This window comes from Oryza sativa, chromosome 2, assembly GCF_034140825.1.
Source record: "Oryza sativa Japonica Group chromosome 2, ASM3414082v1".
NCBI lineage: Eukaryota > Viridiplantae > Streptophyta > Magnoliopsida > Poales > Poaceae > Oryza > Oryza sativa.
In genome coordinates this window covers 3284437-3299691 of record NC_089036.1, presented here as the reverse complement: position 1 = coordinate 3299691, position 15255 = coordinate 3284437, and the positions used below count along the sequence as shown (strand labels likewise).

The 15255-nt window shown below is 40.7% G+C and overlaps 1 protein-coding gene across 1 annotated transcript; it reads left to right on the top strand.

The window, feature by feature from the left end:
* Positions 1-3903: 3903 nt before the first annotated feature.
* Positions 3904-8023, top strand: LOC4328383 (CBL-interacting protein kinase 26-like). The gene is made up of 2 exons (NM_001409330.1): positions 3904-4967; positions 5703-8023. Exon 2 carries the CDS (start codon positions 5993-5995, stop codon positions 7472-7474), a length of 1482 nt encoding a protein of 493 aa, NP_001396259.1. The 5' UTR covers positions 3904-4967; positions 5703-5992; the 3' UTR covers positions 7475-8023.
* Positions 8024-15255: the final 7232 nt, after the last annotated feature.

Here is a 15255-nt window from a genome sequence, read left to right as displayed (position 1 = left end):
GCGTCTGCCTGCAAAGATGGAATTTTTTTATGCTGAGAGTGAGGTCTCCCTCTATCTATGCCCATTATTAGTACTCCTATTTTTTAATTAATTCTTTAGTAGGATCGGATTTAGATTTCAATGCGATTATTAACCATTTCCATTCGTGTCGCCATGATTAATAATCTCTTTTCTTTTTGTTTTCTTGGTCTTGCCAAATGCATAGGAAAAAAAGATTCGGCAAAATTCCAAGTCGACGCAGTAGAAGCAGTGGCTTCGCTTGGAGAGGAGAAAGCAAAAGAAAAGACGTGGCCTTTATCTGTTCGGCGAAGGCGCACTCGAGCCAAAAAAAAAAACAAAGAAAAAGCGTAGAAAATGCGGTGCTCTTGAGGTTTCGCGCCGAACTTCACTGCACCCGTCACCGCGCGGCCGCCGGCGACGACCTCCTCCTCCGCCGCCGCCAGCCTCGCCGCCGCTGCACACCGACTTGTGGGCCACGAGGAGAAAGCCCACCTTGTCAATTGGGCCCACGTGGGCTACGGCCCACCCACCAGGCTCGTGGCGGGGGCGGGGCCCACCGGGCGGCATGACACGTTGCGCTGCTGTGAGCTGAGCTGAGCTGCCGGCGACGACGACCTCCTCCTCCGCCGCCGCTGCCTCCGCCGGCCTCGCCACGGCCACACACTGACTTTTGTGCCACGAGGAGAAAGCCCACCTTGCCGCCGGTGGGCCTCACGTGGGCTACGGCCCACCAACCAGGCCCGTGGCGGCGGTGGGGCCCACCGGGCGGCACGACGCGTTGCGCTGCTGTGAGCTGAGCTGCCATGCGAACGTGGACTGTGCTCTGGAGGCATCAGAGAATGTGGCTGCGACGCGGAGCGGAGATGCCACTCCTCTACTAAAATAACCCAAAAAAGGTAATTAAAAAATAATTAAAATACTAATAGAACTGTGCTTGCAAAGAGGTCAAAGCCCAGGGCGGCTGCGCTGTGGCTACGCCGGCTTGGATTGGAGCAGACTTCACCTGAGTATTCGGGATCCCCGCCTCTCCTCCGCGGCCAGTTCATCTCGATCAGGTTGGTAGTATTAGCCTTGGTGATTGCTTGGTTGTTTTTCATGTGGCCGCAAAGAGATCCGCTGCTGATGCGGTGCTTATGCGGTTTATTGGTTTGGTTAGGTTAATCATGGCTATGATCTCTGCGGTTAAGGCCTAATAGGGGTAAATTGTTTGCTTGTTTGATTGGTTTATGGCTGGATTTGTAGCTCTGTGTCACGGTGAGGTAGGGTTTGGGGAGCTGGGTGTTCGCCCTAGTATGACGGGTTCTACCAGGGATTGATAAATGAATGGATTCTGCAGGTTTTTCTTTGTTGATTCCTTTATAGGAGTAGCCTAGATTCCTAGAACACCAGATCAATCGTCGTGTGATCGACCTTCTTGGGATGAATCACTGCTTAGTTTCGTAGTCCTTGTCATTTTGGAGTATGTTTTGTTTGGTGTGATTTTATGTTTCTTACCAGGAATGCTTGGTGGGTATTCAAAGTATAGTGAAATGGGGAATCCTGAATTTTTTTTACTAAATTCGTAATGCTATCCTAAATTTGGGAATGTGCCTGTAAATAACTTTTATTACTCCTTAATATAAAGATACGCTCCTTGCATATATAAAAAAAGAAATGTGAATGCGCATTTACAGTGAATTATTGTTTTCAATTTAGGTTACCTTTGGACGATTGGATCTACATTTGCGTTATATGTTTGCCCTGATTCGGTTTGTTCATTTTCTGTTTTGTTTTCAACAGGTAACACTAGAAGATATTTGTCCTTGAAAAAGCCAAATTATGTGCTAGTGCACCGGAAAGCTTTGCTCCAACTGTCCCGTTGAGTTCAAATAAGAGCAGTGCCTGCATGCTGTTATAATGATTTTTTTCTGTACCCTGGTTTCTGAACCACTGAAGATCGGGGCATTATATCTTTTATGGACACGACCTTGGTGGTGATAGTGTTCATTTAGTCATTTATAAGCTCTCCCTTTTGAAATATATTGTTCTATAAGTAGTGCCTAGAGGATTTTCTTGATATAGATTGCTACAATGGATGAGAGAAGGACAATTTCAGAGCGATATCCTTAGACATCTATAGTGAAAGAAGAATTGCTTAGTGAAGAATTCTTTATCCACAATATATACATACATACAATAATGAAAACATCAGATACATAGTATGACGTTTACATAGGTTAATAGTACATACTCTAATGACTATCAAGTCTTACAACTTTATAATATAAGGGAGTTTGTACTTATCTACTTATTACAACCAATATTGTTTTGACAAACTATAGGATATCAATATAATGTCTTAAACACACTGAGATTAAAGCAGCTTTATCTCTAAGTGGGACGCACTGAGATTACAATAAATCTCTAAGTGGGTCCGTTGAGCAGTATTCGATGAGCATATCATCTATTGCAGAAAGCGCAGTGGTATCCTCTGGGAGAAGAACGAGGGTGTTCTCTGGTTCAATAGGAGCCTAGTGAGAACTTTCAACCTCAGGTCTTTCTTTTGTAAGATTGAAGTGAGCTTCAAATCTTAGTTCCTCAGAAGACTTTTTCTCCTTTAGGGATTTCTGATACAGGAGAACAAGATGTTTTTGAGATGCGGCAATCTTTAGTGACATGATAGTCAGATACACACCTGTTGCAATGCATGTTGCTATTGCCACGAGGTTGTGGTGCCTTACCCTTCCTATTTCCTTTCTGTCGACCATTGGATTTGCGCCTGTTGTTGCGTTTGCGTTTTCCAGTCAGATTCGTAGGGGTATTCGAGGAATTTCCCTTAAATCCTTTTAGTGCGATACTATTGGTTCAATATCTTGTCCTCTGGAAACATAGTTGATAGAGTTTTCTCTATCTTCTCTGCTTCCGTTGGCTCTTATCGCAAAATATCAACTTGGAGCAAATGTTATGTACAACATGATTGTATTCGGCCACAGTTTAAAATCCTGTAGGCGTAAATGAATCCACTCATAATTAGCCTCTGGCCAAATGAGTTCCTTTTGCTGATCATAACGCTCTATTAGAGCTTTCCATAGGTTGAGAGGGCTCGTCTCCAACATGTACTCATATTTGAGATCTTTATAGATATAGAACCTCAGAAGGAAAAAGGTAATATATAGTTTTCTGTTCTCAACTGGTGGATCCCAATCATTGGGTTCTTAATCTGTATGTGAAATCCCACTAGAAGAAAAATTTATTTTGATATCAGAAGCCCAAATTGGGTAGTTACTCCCATCGAGGGCGAGTTCGGTGAACTCTATAGTTGCCGTGTCCCTATAATCATGATTAACACTATTAATTTACAGAGGTAAATTAATAAAAACATGATATTGAGGTTGTAATCTCAATGCGAAATGTAAAACTTCATATCTTGTAATGTTTCGAAAAGATGTAGGTTATAGACCTGACAATTTGAGTTAGGATTTGAAATTAGGTGGCACAATGTGGATAATCTCCAAGTAATTAAACAGTGGAGTAGATCTCTTAATAGTGGGCAAGTTATACTTGCTGCCTAAAACATGGTCTCCAGGCAAATATATTCTGGTGAATATACCGCAGCCAATGTTTAGGACTCCACTACCTTGTGTTCAATCAAATTTCAAATAATCTCATTTTTCAAAACATATGCTCGGAAAATAACACATGTGGGTAATCATCATGAGATGTAAACCTCTGTGAGATGAGCGAGATGCTCGCTGCCTAGGTTATAACCAGTGCGGCCAATTTGTAGGGCTCCATCGGGTAATCATCTCAAAATGTAGACCACTTGATGATGAGCAAGATACTCGCTGCCTAAATTATGGTCGTGATGACCAAAGTATAGGACTCCATCTACATGTGATTAATTTCCGAGTCAAAATGTGAAGTGGAACATGCATTAAATCCTCCATTAATCATGTTGCACATAATTAAGAGAATTTGCTAAATCAAAGTACAAAATTTATAGAATTTTATAAATTAATGAAGCGAGAAAGTAGAGTGTGTCTTGAAATAATATGCAAAAGGCATGTTATTAAGACAACAAATAAATTTAGTGAAACGGGGTATTTGAATAAACATCTATGTTAATTAACACATAACATCAGTGATCTATAGGACCATTACATAATAATGTGAACAACTGATGAACTGTTTCTATTAAATTGCATAAAACATAGGGACTAAAGTGTAATGGCTGCTAAAAATAAAAATTTAAAACAAAAAAAGGGTAAATTGGGTGGTGGGCCGAAACTATAGGTTTCAGCCCACCACCGAACAGTACTAGGCCGGCCCAATTTGGCCGGCAGGCAAAAAGGTGGGGGAGGGGGCGGGTTAGGGTTAGAATCCTAACCGCCCCAGCGAGATTTCCGCCGCCGCCGCCGCCGTGCATATCGCCGCCGCCAACTGCCGTTGGTCCGCCGTGGGGTGCGCCGCCGACGCCGCCGTGGGTGCGCCGCCGTTGGGGGGCGCCGCCGGTTCCACCGCCGCCTCCCGCACCCACCGCCGCCACCTTCTCCTTCTGTTACGCCGCCGCCGCCAGCCTCCGCCATCCGCCGCCCACCACCGCCAGTTGGGCCACGAGGAGAAAGCCCACCTTGCCGCCGGTGGGCCCACGTGGGCTACGGCCCACCAACCAGGCCCGTGGCGGCTGTGGGGCCCACCGGGCGGCGTGATGACGCGTTGCGCTGCTTAGAGCTGAGCTGCCGTGCGAACGTGGACTGTGCTCTGGAGGCATCAGAGCATGTGGCTGCGACGCGGAGCGGAGATGCCACTCCTCTACTAAAATAACCAAAAAAAGGTAATTAAAAATTAATTAAAATATTAATAGGCTGTGCTTGCAAATAGGTCAAAGCGCAGGGCGGCTGCGCTGTGGCTGCGCCGGCTTGGATTGGAGCAGACTTCACCTGAGTATTCGGGATCCCCGCCTCTCCTCCGCGGCCAGTTCATCTCAGGTTGGTAGTATCAGCCTTGGTGATTGCTTGGTTGTTTTTGATGTGGCCGCAAAGAGATCTGCAGCTGATGTTGTGCTCCCTGCGGTTTCTTGGTTTGGTTAGGTTATTTGTGGTTGTGATCTCTGCGGCTAAGGCCTGAGAAGGGTAAATTGCTTGTTAGTTTGATTGGTTTATGGCTGGATTTGTAGCTCTGTGTCCCGGTGAGGTAGGGTTTGGGGAGCTGGGTGTTCGCCCTAGTATGATGGATTGCTCTGCTACCGGGGATTGATGAATGAATGGATTCTGCAGGTTTTTATTTGTTGATTCCTTTATCGGAGTAGCCTGAAGTCCTAGAACACTAGATCAATCGTCGTGTGATCTACCTTTTTAGGATGAATCACTGCTTAGTTTGTAGTACTTGTCATTTTGTCGTTTTGGAGTATGTTTTGTTTGGTGTGATTTTAGGTTTCTTACAAGGAATGCTTGGTGGGTATTCAAAATCATAGTGAAATGGGGAATCCTGCAATTTTTTTACTAAATTCGTAATGCTATCCTAACTTTGGGAATGTGCCTATAAATAATTTTACTCTTTAATACAAAGATGCGCTCCTTGCGTATAAAAAAAAGGGAATGTGAATGCGCATTTACAGTGAATTATTGTTTTCAATTTGATTTACCTTTGGATGATTGGATCTACATTCACATTATATGTTTGCCCTGATTCAGTTTGTTCGTTCTCCGTTTTGTTTTCAACAGGTGACACTAGAAGATATTTGTCCTTGAAAAGGCCGAATTGTGTGCTAGTGCACCGGAAAGCTTTGCACCAACTGTCCGGTTGAGTTCAAATAAGAGCAGTGCCTGCATGCTGTTATAATGATTTTTTCTGTACCCTGGTCTCTGAACCACTGAAGATCGTGGCATTATATCTTTGATGGACACGACCTTGGTGGTGATAGTGTTCATTTAGTCATTTATAAGCCCTCCCTTTTGAAATATATTGTTCTATAAGTAGTGCCTAGAGGATTTTCTTGAAATAGATTGCTACAATGGATGACAGGAGGACAATTTTGATGGATCGCTATGAAATAGGTAGGCAGTTAGGACAGGGAAATTTTGCCAAGGTATATTATGCTCGGAATCTCACAAGCGGACAGGCCGTTGCAATAAAGATGATTGATAAGGAGAAGGTAACAAGGGTTGGGCTAATGGTGCAGATAAAGAGGGAGATTTCAATAATGAGATTAGTAAAGCATCCAAACATTCTTCAGCTTTTTGAGGTGATGGCAAGCAAGAGCAAAATTTACTTTGTTTTGGAGTATGCTAAAGGCGGTGAACTTTTCAAGAAAATATCCAAGGGAAAGTTCAGTGAAGATGTTGCGAGGCGGTATTTCCATCAGTTGATCAGTGGTATAGACTACTGCCACAGCCGGGGTGTTTATCACCGTGATTTGAAGCCAGAAAACCTACTTCTAGATGAGAATGAGAGCTTAAAAGTCTCGGATTTTGGTTTAAGTGCCCTTTCTGAGTCCAAGAGACATGATGGCCTCCTTCATACCACCTGTGGAACTCCAGCTTATGTTGCTCCTGAAGTTCTTAGTAGGAGAGGCTACGACGGTGCGAAGGCTGATATATGGTCTTGTGGAGTAATTCTGTTTGTGCTTGTATCTGGCTACCTTCCTTTCCATGACACAAATCTTATAGAGATGTATAGAAAGATTGCCAAAGCTGAATACAAATGCCCTCGTTCCTTTTCTGCTGAGTTGAAGGATCTGCTATATAAGATACTTGATCCAGATCCAAGTACTAGAATTTCTATCCCGAAGATAAAGAGAAGCGCTTGGTACAGAAAATCCAGTGATGTAAATGCACTGAAGAGCAAACATGAAACAGGAGACAAGGTGTATAAGGGTGAAGCCACAACCTCTGACACAACAGAATGCAGTATTTTTGAGGGAAATCGTGCGTCATCAAGAGACAAAGTGTACACTAATGGTGAAGCCACAACCTCTGACTCACCAGAATGTAGTAATTCCGATGGAAAGCAAGCTTCATTAAGCCTCCCGAACTTGAACGCGTTTGACATCATTTCTCTGTCTACCGGGTTTGACTTATCCAATTTGTTTGAAGAAAGATATGGCCGGAGGGAAGAGAGATTTACCACTAGGCAACCGGCGGCAGCTATATTTGCTAAGCTAAATGAATTGGCCAGACGCTTCAAGCTCAAAATTAAGAAAAAAGAAAATGGGGTTCTGAGGTTGGTAGCACCAAAGGAAGGAATAAAAGGATTACTTGAGCTTGATGCTGAGGTTTTTGAGCTTGCTCCATCTTTCCATTTAGTTGAATTTAAAAAGTCCAATGGGGACACTATAGAATATCAAAAGCTCATGAAGGAAGATATAAGGCCTGCACTTAAGGATATAGTTTGGGCATGGCAAGGAGGTCAGCACCAGCAACCTGAGCAATCTATGCAAGGAATGCAAGGAGAGCAGCAGCCGTCACGTTTACCATCACAGCAGCCACAGGGCTAATTAATCCGCTACATTGCCGACAAAAGCCAGGACAGGCTGCCAACGCAGTTGCCGCCTGTAAAACATGTGACCAGTTGCAAATACCACGACCAGGTTTACAATACAACTTCAGCTGCAGAGCTTGTTCCATCAGAGGCCAGAGTCACAACTTGTTCACATACATTGGATCGTTGTTCAGGTTTACCCTGTTCTAGTTTCTCCATTTCGTACCATTTGGCTTAATTTTTTTGTTCCCTAGCTTCTTTACATTTCAGTATTTCTTCTGATAATTGTATATTCCATTTTTACTAAGGATACAAAGTATATATGAGTCAATTTTGGAACATGTATATATGAGTCAAGCAACTGTGCACTACAGGAGTTTGTTTCAGTGTAACCAACGATGTTGGCCAGTCCAAATGTAAATTTTTGCATGCAACCGATACCATATTTGTAGATTGTTGATGGCGAAGGCGGCCTAGGAAGTAGATAATTATTGTAATGTGATTAACCTTTTGTCATCAAGACCTCTTCACATACAAACAAATATCTGGGCAAATTCTGGGTACCAAATCTCACTAGGATTCAGCATCATAGTCTAATTCTTCATGTTTATCATTCATGCATAATTTTAGGATCTAAGTGACAGTGTATGTTCATATATGTGCCAAACAGTGAAACAGGATCATCTTCTGGTGCATCAAAAGGAATTTCTTTGCTATGTGAGGTGTTCAAATGATGCACCATTAGCTTCTGGCCATCTATAACTTACCTTTCAACTAACAGTCCTTTTTCCCCCTTTTTGAGGGCAACTCGCAGTCTTTTTTTTAGATGAACTAGCAGCCTTTTTAGTTTTAGTTACTTTCTTTGGCTGTGCTGGGTGCTGCTGACACTTCCATGCCAGAGATATCAATTGTCAATAATAACGTTTGAGAATTTTCTTTTCCCCTTCTGGATTCGTTCTGATATTGGGACTATTTGTAAGTACTTGAAACATCCTGATTACAATGGGCACGATTTGTATTTGGACCATAGTATACAGATAATCTGAAACTTTAAAACTAGTATATTGTTCAGAAGCCTACTTTAGCATACGGCTGTTTTTATTTGTTGAAAGGAAATTCGTGTAAATTCTCAACAGATAAGTACAAGCTCACCAATTCTGCATCTTCCATGCCCTGGTGGCAATAGCGAGATGTTTGCACATTCAAATTTGGAGTTGTAGTTATTTATCATTTCTGTGTACTGGACCCAAGACTGAGGTATACTGCAAATCCGCAGTTCTGAAATCTGTAGAGCTAACTTTTCTGTGGGAAGAAAAGAAAAGAAGGTCTTTGGAGCTAATTCCTCCTGGATGAGGAAGATTTGTACTACACGCGAAGCAAAATAATCTCACTGGCACATGATTAATTAAATATTAACTATTATAAATTTGAAAAATAGATTTATTTCCTTTTATTAAACTTCTATATAGAATTTGAAATTTGGAGTCGAACTACTTTTTAGTTTGATAACTTTATAGAAAGATATAGCAGCATTTTCAACACAAAACAAATACACAATAAAAATGTATTCAATTGTGGATTTGATGAAACTAATTCGGTGTGGTTAGATGCTGCTATATAGTACTCCCTCCGTTTCAGGTTATAAAACGTTTTGACTTTGGTCAAAGTCAAACTATTTCAAATTTAACTAAGTTTATATATAAATATAATAATATTTATAATACTAAATTAGTTTCATCAAATCAATAATTGAATATATTTTTCATAATAAATTTGTCTTGGGTTGAAAATATTAGTACTACTTTTCTCTACAAACTTGATCAAAGTTAAAGTGGTTTGACTTTGACCAAAGTCAAAACGTCTTCTAGAAGAGACTATATATTTTGTGATCGTGGTCAAATTTGAAGAAGTTTAGCCTATACAAACCCGAAACTTCAATGCAGCGAGTACCACATTATTCTGTACTCCTACTATCGTATTCATAGTTTTACGTGTTCGTTTGCGACACTGCTTGACAAAGTATTAGTACTAGGCTACTAGCACTATCAAAGAGATTATTGATAAAGATTAGTTAGCGCATGTAAAACGGAAGCATGATTAGTTAAGTTCCAATTACTACAAATTTGACAGATGAATATATTTGATATTTTAAAACAACGTATATATGGAAAGTTATCGTACAAAATACATTGTTTAGTAGTTTAAAAAGCTTGCTAACAGAAACCGAGATAAAATCATCTTTAATCAGAAAAGGACAGGCACTCATATTCTGAACTTGCAAATTGTAATGCAGTACAGTTTGTAGTTGTACTGCTCTATAGTCTGTACTTGCCGTGTCCGCCCAGGTTCAGGACGGTCACGGTCATGCTGTACTGCCTGCCTAAAACTTCATCGTTGTATTGGTCAAATCATCTCCACAACTCTGAATTATTGGAGAGAAGCGTATGCATGATTCTTTTGTTCTGAAAAATGCTGCACTCATAAGAAAAATCCCATTTTTCTGTCAAGTATTACATGTATGTGGAATTTTAGAGAGCTCATCTAAAGTCTGAACTCTGAATTAGTAGTACGTACTACCTGATCGATCAGGACGTGACAAAGTACAACACATAGAAATTAGTACAATCCGAGGATGCTGCTGCATCCCATGGTAGTACAAGCAACACCGTTAGGCACGGTGCAGATGCAGTAGTACAAAAGGAGGAGGTGACCTGTCTGAAAAGCAACACACACACACACAAATGCAGTGCAGATGCAGCTACACACGCACAAGCATGGAAGCTGCCTAGCCAAGTGATGCATCCTGTTCCTGGGATTAGAGATTTAGAGCTAGGAATATTGGCAGATTCATGATGAGATCGATGGGTGATGGAAGAGAAGGGAAGGCATTATTGAGTGCAGCGTTGATGAACCTGCCGGCCGGCTAAATTAATTAGCAAGAAAGTCTGAAACTGGCTCAAAGGTTCACCAGCACTGCACCCAATCACGCCTTTGCTCTCTCTGAGGGGAAATTAATTAGTTTGTGCTAGTTCATCAGATGCACACACAATCCATATCCATATCCATAAATCTTATAGTACTATTAGTTTTCAATTCTCATTGTAGATTCGACAAAGTTCATATGAGAACCAGGGGATGGATGCAGGGATGCATTTGGTAAGTTAGCTCTCTTCACTCTCACAAGATGCGTTCTTGTCCCAGGTTTGTAGCTTTATCACATCCCTTCTTGTCTTCAAATACTGTCATCTCGATTTGGTAATTAGACATGACAAAACTGAAATTAAGGCGCTCTTGACTTGATTAGTACTCCTTTCATCTCAAAACATAAACATAAGACGTAACTATTTTTTCAGATGTCTTATAATACAAGCATGTATATATCCATGCAATTAACTAACATATTCTCTTTCTCTTTAATTTGGTTTTTTAAGTCCAGTCTCAAGATCTCAAGATGGTACTGATTTTTTTTTCCAAAATTAGTAAATGAGAAAATGGAGGGCTACAAGGACTCCAGTCTACTCTCGTACGAAGTTGATTTTATTTTCGGAACAGAGGGAATAGGAGGCTAGCTAGATCTCCATGCATAAGGATGAAGATACATGTAAGCGGCAGAACATTTTCACAAACGGGTCGAATCTGCACGAAACTGAACATGCAGATCACAGAGACGGAGGATGGAGCAATCAAGCAAGCGATCGATCGAGATGCAACACAGCTAAAAGAGAAGAGAAGAGCACTACACTGCACAGAGATCAGAGGAAGACGACGAGACGAGTGGCATATGTTCTTCAGGAAGATGTGAGATGAGTATATATAATATAAATCAGTTGGGGCCCCAGCAGACGAGGTGGTGGACCTTGCGCAGCCTCACGTCGGCGGCCTCCTCCGCCGGCGGCCGCGCGGCGGCGGCGGCGGTGTTGGAGAGGGGGGAACGCAGCCTGGGCGAGGAGGCGGCGGCGCGGAGGTAGAGGGAGCGGAGGGCGTAGTCCCAGCGGCAGAGGCCCGCCTGGTCCTTGAGCGCCTCGACGGCGCCCATGCTCGCCGCCACCACCAGCGACGGCGCCGCCGCCTTCGCCCCGCAGATCGCCATCCCGAGTTCCCGACCCGGCTACTCCGCCTCCGCCTCCGCTCGGTCACAGTGCGCGGCGCTTGCGCTTGCTAGTGATGCGGAGGTGGTGGAGGCGTGGTGGTCAGGGGAGACGCCATGTTTTTATACGCGAGATGAGCGGAAAGCGGCGAAACGGGGAGCGCGTCGCCGCCGGTTTTGGACGCTCACTCTGTTTCCAAGGATGCTGGGCGGTGCGAGCCTCACTGCGAGGACACGGGGATTATTGTTTGTTTTCGTCTGTCCAGAAATATAAACAATTTTTAAATAATTGAAATATATTTTAATATTGCGAATAAGAACAGTATCCTATATATATATATATCTATATAGGTCATCCCACTAACTACAATTAAAACTAATTTCCTTCTCCAGGAGTGATCCACATCACCTCTATTCCACCTGACCGTTGGATTGCAGATAGATTCCACCTAGCCGCTAGATTGCAAATGAGGGTGTAAAGAGCGATAGTGGGATGCACCTCTTCGTTTTTTTTTTAATTCCGATCATCATGCACGACAGTAATTAACAAAGGGGCCTATTCAACAGTTAAACCGTTTGTTCCTGACGGGTCATCTCCTGATTGAAACCAAAACGTTGGATATTCATTCATTGGCTCACGCAGCAGGCCTTCCATCTTCCACTGCACTTGCACTGCATATATTCCATCCTCTAGCTAAATGAATTAGGTGAATACTCGGCCTTTATTCCTGATTCCTCTGAAAACACCATCGCAGTGGATTGACATGCTGACCACAAGCCCTCCTGTCCAGAGTCCAGTTGCTATACTTGATCGTTGCGATCAATCCTTCATTCCGTTAGCCATGCTGCTGCGTTTATTTTGCCGCTATATATATGCTCATGCTCCAGCGGATCAACATTTCTTTTAGCAATTTGTTGTTACTTATTCCCTTAATTTGTTTTGTATAATATGAGTGGAAGGGAGTGCCAGTTGAGTTTCCCTCCAATTAATGGTACCAATATCGAAGCCATACGTTTGAAAAATATTATTTGCAGGCTATGAACTTGGTACGGTTGAAGATTATTTTTATTTGTACAAATATTCCTCACGCGCAGTGATAAATTGGGTTAGGTTTTTCCTTTTAAGGTGATTATATTTCATCCAAAATTTTGACATTTGTAATTGCTTAAATTTCCCCAGCAACGCGCGGGGTGACCTCTAGTACTACCTCCGTCCCAAAATAAGTGCAGTCATGAGTTTTCACTCTTAACTTTGATCATCCGTCTTATTTAAATTTTTTTTATAATTAGCATTTTTATTGCTATGAGATGATAAAACATGAATAGTACTTTGCTCGTGACTTATGTTTTTAATTTTTTTTCAAAATTTTTTCAAATAAGACGAACGATCAAAATTGGACGCGGAAAACCATAGCTGCACTTATTTTGGGACGGATGGAGTATTATAATGTGTTCCGTTTTTTAAAGTTATTATATTTTAGAATGGAGGAAGTAACCTGTTTCAGATTTATTATCATTAAATCACGTTCTATATTGCAACATTTTAGAATGAAGAAAGTAGAATTTATTTCACATATATGATGTGAAAATTTCATCCTCGGTATTTTTTTTTGATTGAACGAATAAGGTCTAATGTAAACTAATACCATATCCTTACGTTACAATAAGATGTAGAATAATATTTTTCACTCCTTTGAGTGTGCCGGTTCTTTTTTTATGGATAATAGGAGAGGTTAAAGTAGTAAAGATAATCGTGAAAAATTATAATAGAGTTTTACGTAAATATACTATCATGTACTATTCCACCAAGAATTATATTTAAACATAATCTAGGTAAACGAAAAAGACAAATGTTTTAGTTTTTAACGTGAGTTGAGTTCAGCATATGTGGCTAGGCTATATTTGTTTTTCTTTCTTTATCTTTTGCAGTAGACGAGTAGTAGAGTGCTTCCAAAACAAAGTTCAAAAAGTATCAGGGCATATGGTGTGAATGTAGATTGTGTGGTATTTTATGTTCTCAATTTGTTTTTACCACAGTTATGTGAGGGTACGTAGAAAAATGCAGTTTCAGTGTAGAACCATTTTGATTTTTTGTAGGATACTTGGTGATTGAGAATTTGTAGGATATATTATTTTTTAAAAAAAAGATATTTAGCGATATTGTTTAGGCTATAGCTCCACAGCATGACTTTTAACCTAAAGACTCTCGTGAGTTCAGAATCTAAAAGCTGCGTTCGGGACATCGGTTTGATCTTAGCCAACACTTGAAACGAGACAAATTATTAGCGTATCATTAATTAATTATTAATTATTATAAACTTGAAATTAGATAATTTGTTTTTCAAAAAACTTATATATAAAAAACTAATGTTTCGGACATTCACACCTTCTATTATCTGTGCCTTGTCTAAATCTCCATGAAGATACTGTGGAATAGAATATGATACATCAATTAGTTGTCCGAATCCAACTCATTTTCATCCTTGACTCACATCCTAATTATGTTTCGGCAATGCTCTTTTTTTTTAATTTGAAGTTGATAATTCATATTTTTTTAACATGTATAATCATAGCGTCATTCACTATTTCACTGATAAAAATCTTCTCTATCATCATTTATCTTCTCGATATGTGTTTATAGGTGGCTTATAGCATTGTACCTGCTCTAAGCGGTTGTATACTCCGTTCAAGCTTGTCGCTGGTCACTAGCTAGCCATGTTATAGGTTAAAAAATCTAGATTAATTTCGTTTTAAAAATAAAAATACTAAGATTAATTAACTCAAATTAACTGTTGTTTCACAGGCCAATTTGTTGTCCTTCAACCTTATTATCCCGAGCCATGCAATCAAATAGTGGAAGTATAGTAGTTTGTAGGTGAACGGTCCAAATCGTATTTATAGCTATGTAATCTCACACGTATCCCTCTCTTTAATACGATATTGTGTATATCTGAGACGTACCATAAATCAAACCTCAACATTTAAAATCACTAATATATATACAAAACACTAATATGCAGTCATTTTTCAGATAAATTTTACTAAATTAATAAAAAAAAGACTAGGAAAAAAGTTTGTGTGTTGCAATGGGGAAAGGCAATTTTAGTTGTATATATTAAACCGCTCACATGGATGACTATAACGAATATGTTAATACCACGATAAAATTATGTTGTATAGAGTACTAAGTTTTTTTCTAGCCTAGTTAAGTCATATAATATTATTTTCTTGTATTATATAATTTACATCGAATCTTTAGCAAGTTACCAATTTTAGTTTGGAATTCATCTTAAAATTGAATGATACACATTTTTTCCGATCGTCACAATCCGTTTTTGTTCGTCGTCGTCCTTGTGTACCCCGCGACGCCTTTATCCATAGTCCGTGCCAATGCAAATAATTCGCTCGCTTTGACTCCCTTCCTATCTATATGGCAAAGTTGGCTATTTCTTACCTACTCAAGAAGATACTTACTCGAGAAAATAGCCGACTAGCCAACTATGCCGTATAGAAAGCAGGGGAGTCAAACGGAACGAATTGCACGGGAATGGGGTTTGGCAGTACTTCGTAAGTATGTACTTTTCTTTTACACGCATAAATATGTACTTACGTACAGGATTGGGATTAAGAAGGTGGGATTAGCCGGTTGTTTCCTAGATACATAATCTAGTGGTAACTATAGGTCCACCGGTTTAAGTGAAAACCAATGG

Excerpts from the sequence above, each read along its gene's own strand:
- LOC4328383 (NM_001409330.1), top strand. The coding sequence starts at position 5,993 with ATGGATGACAGGAGGACAATTTTGATGGATCGCTATGAAATAGGTAGG.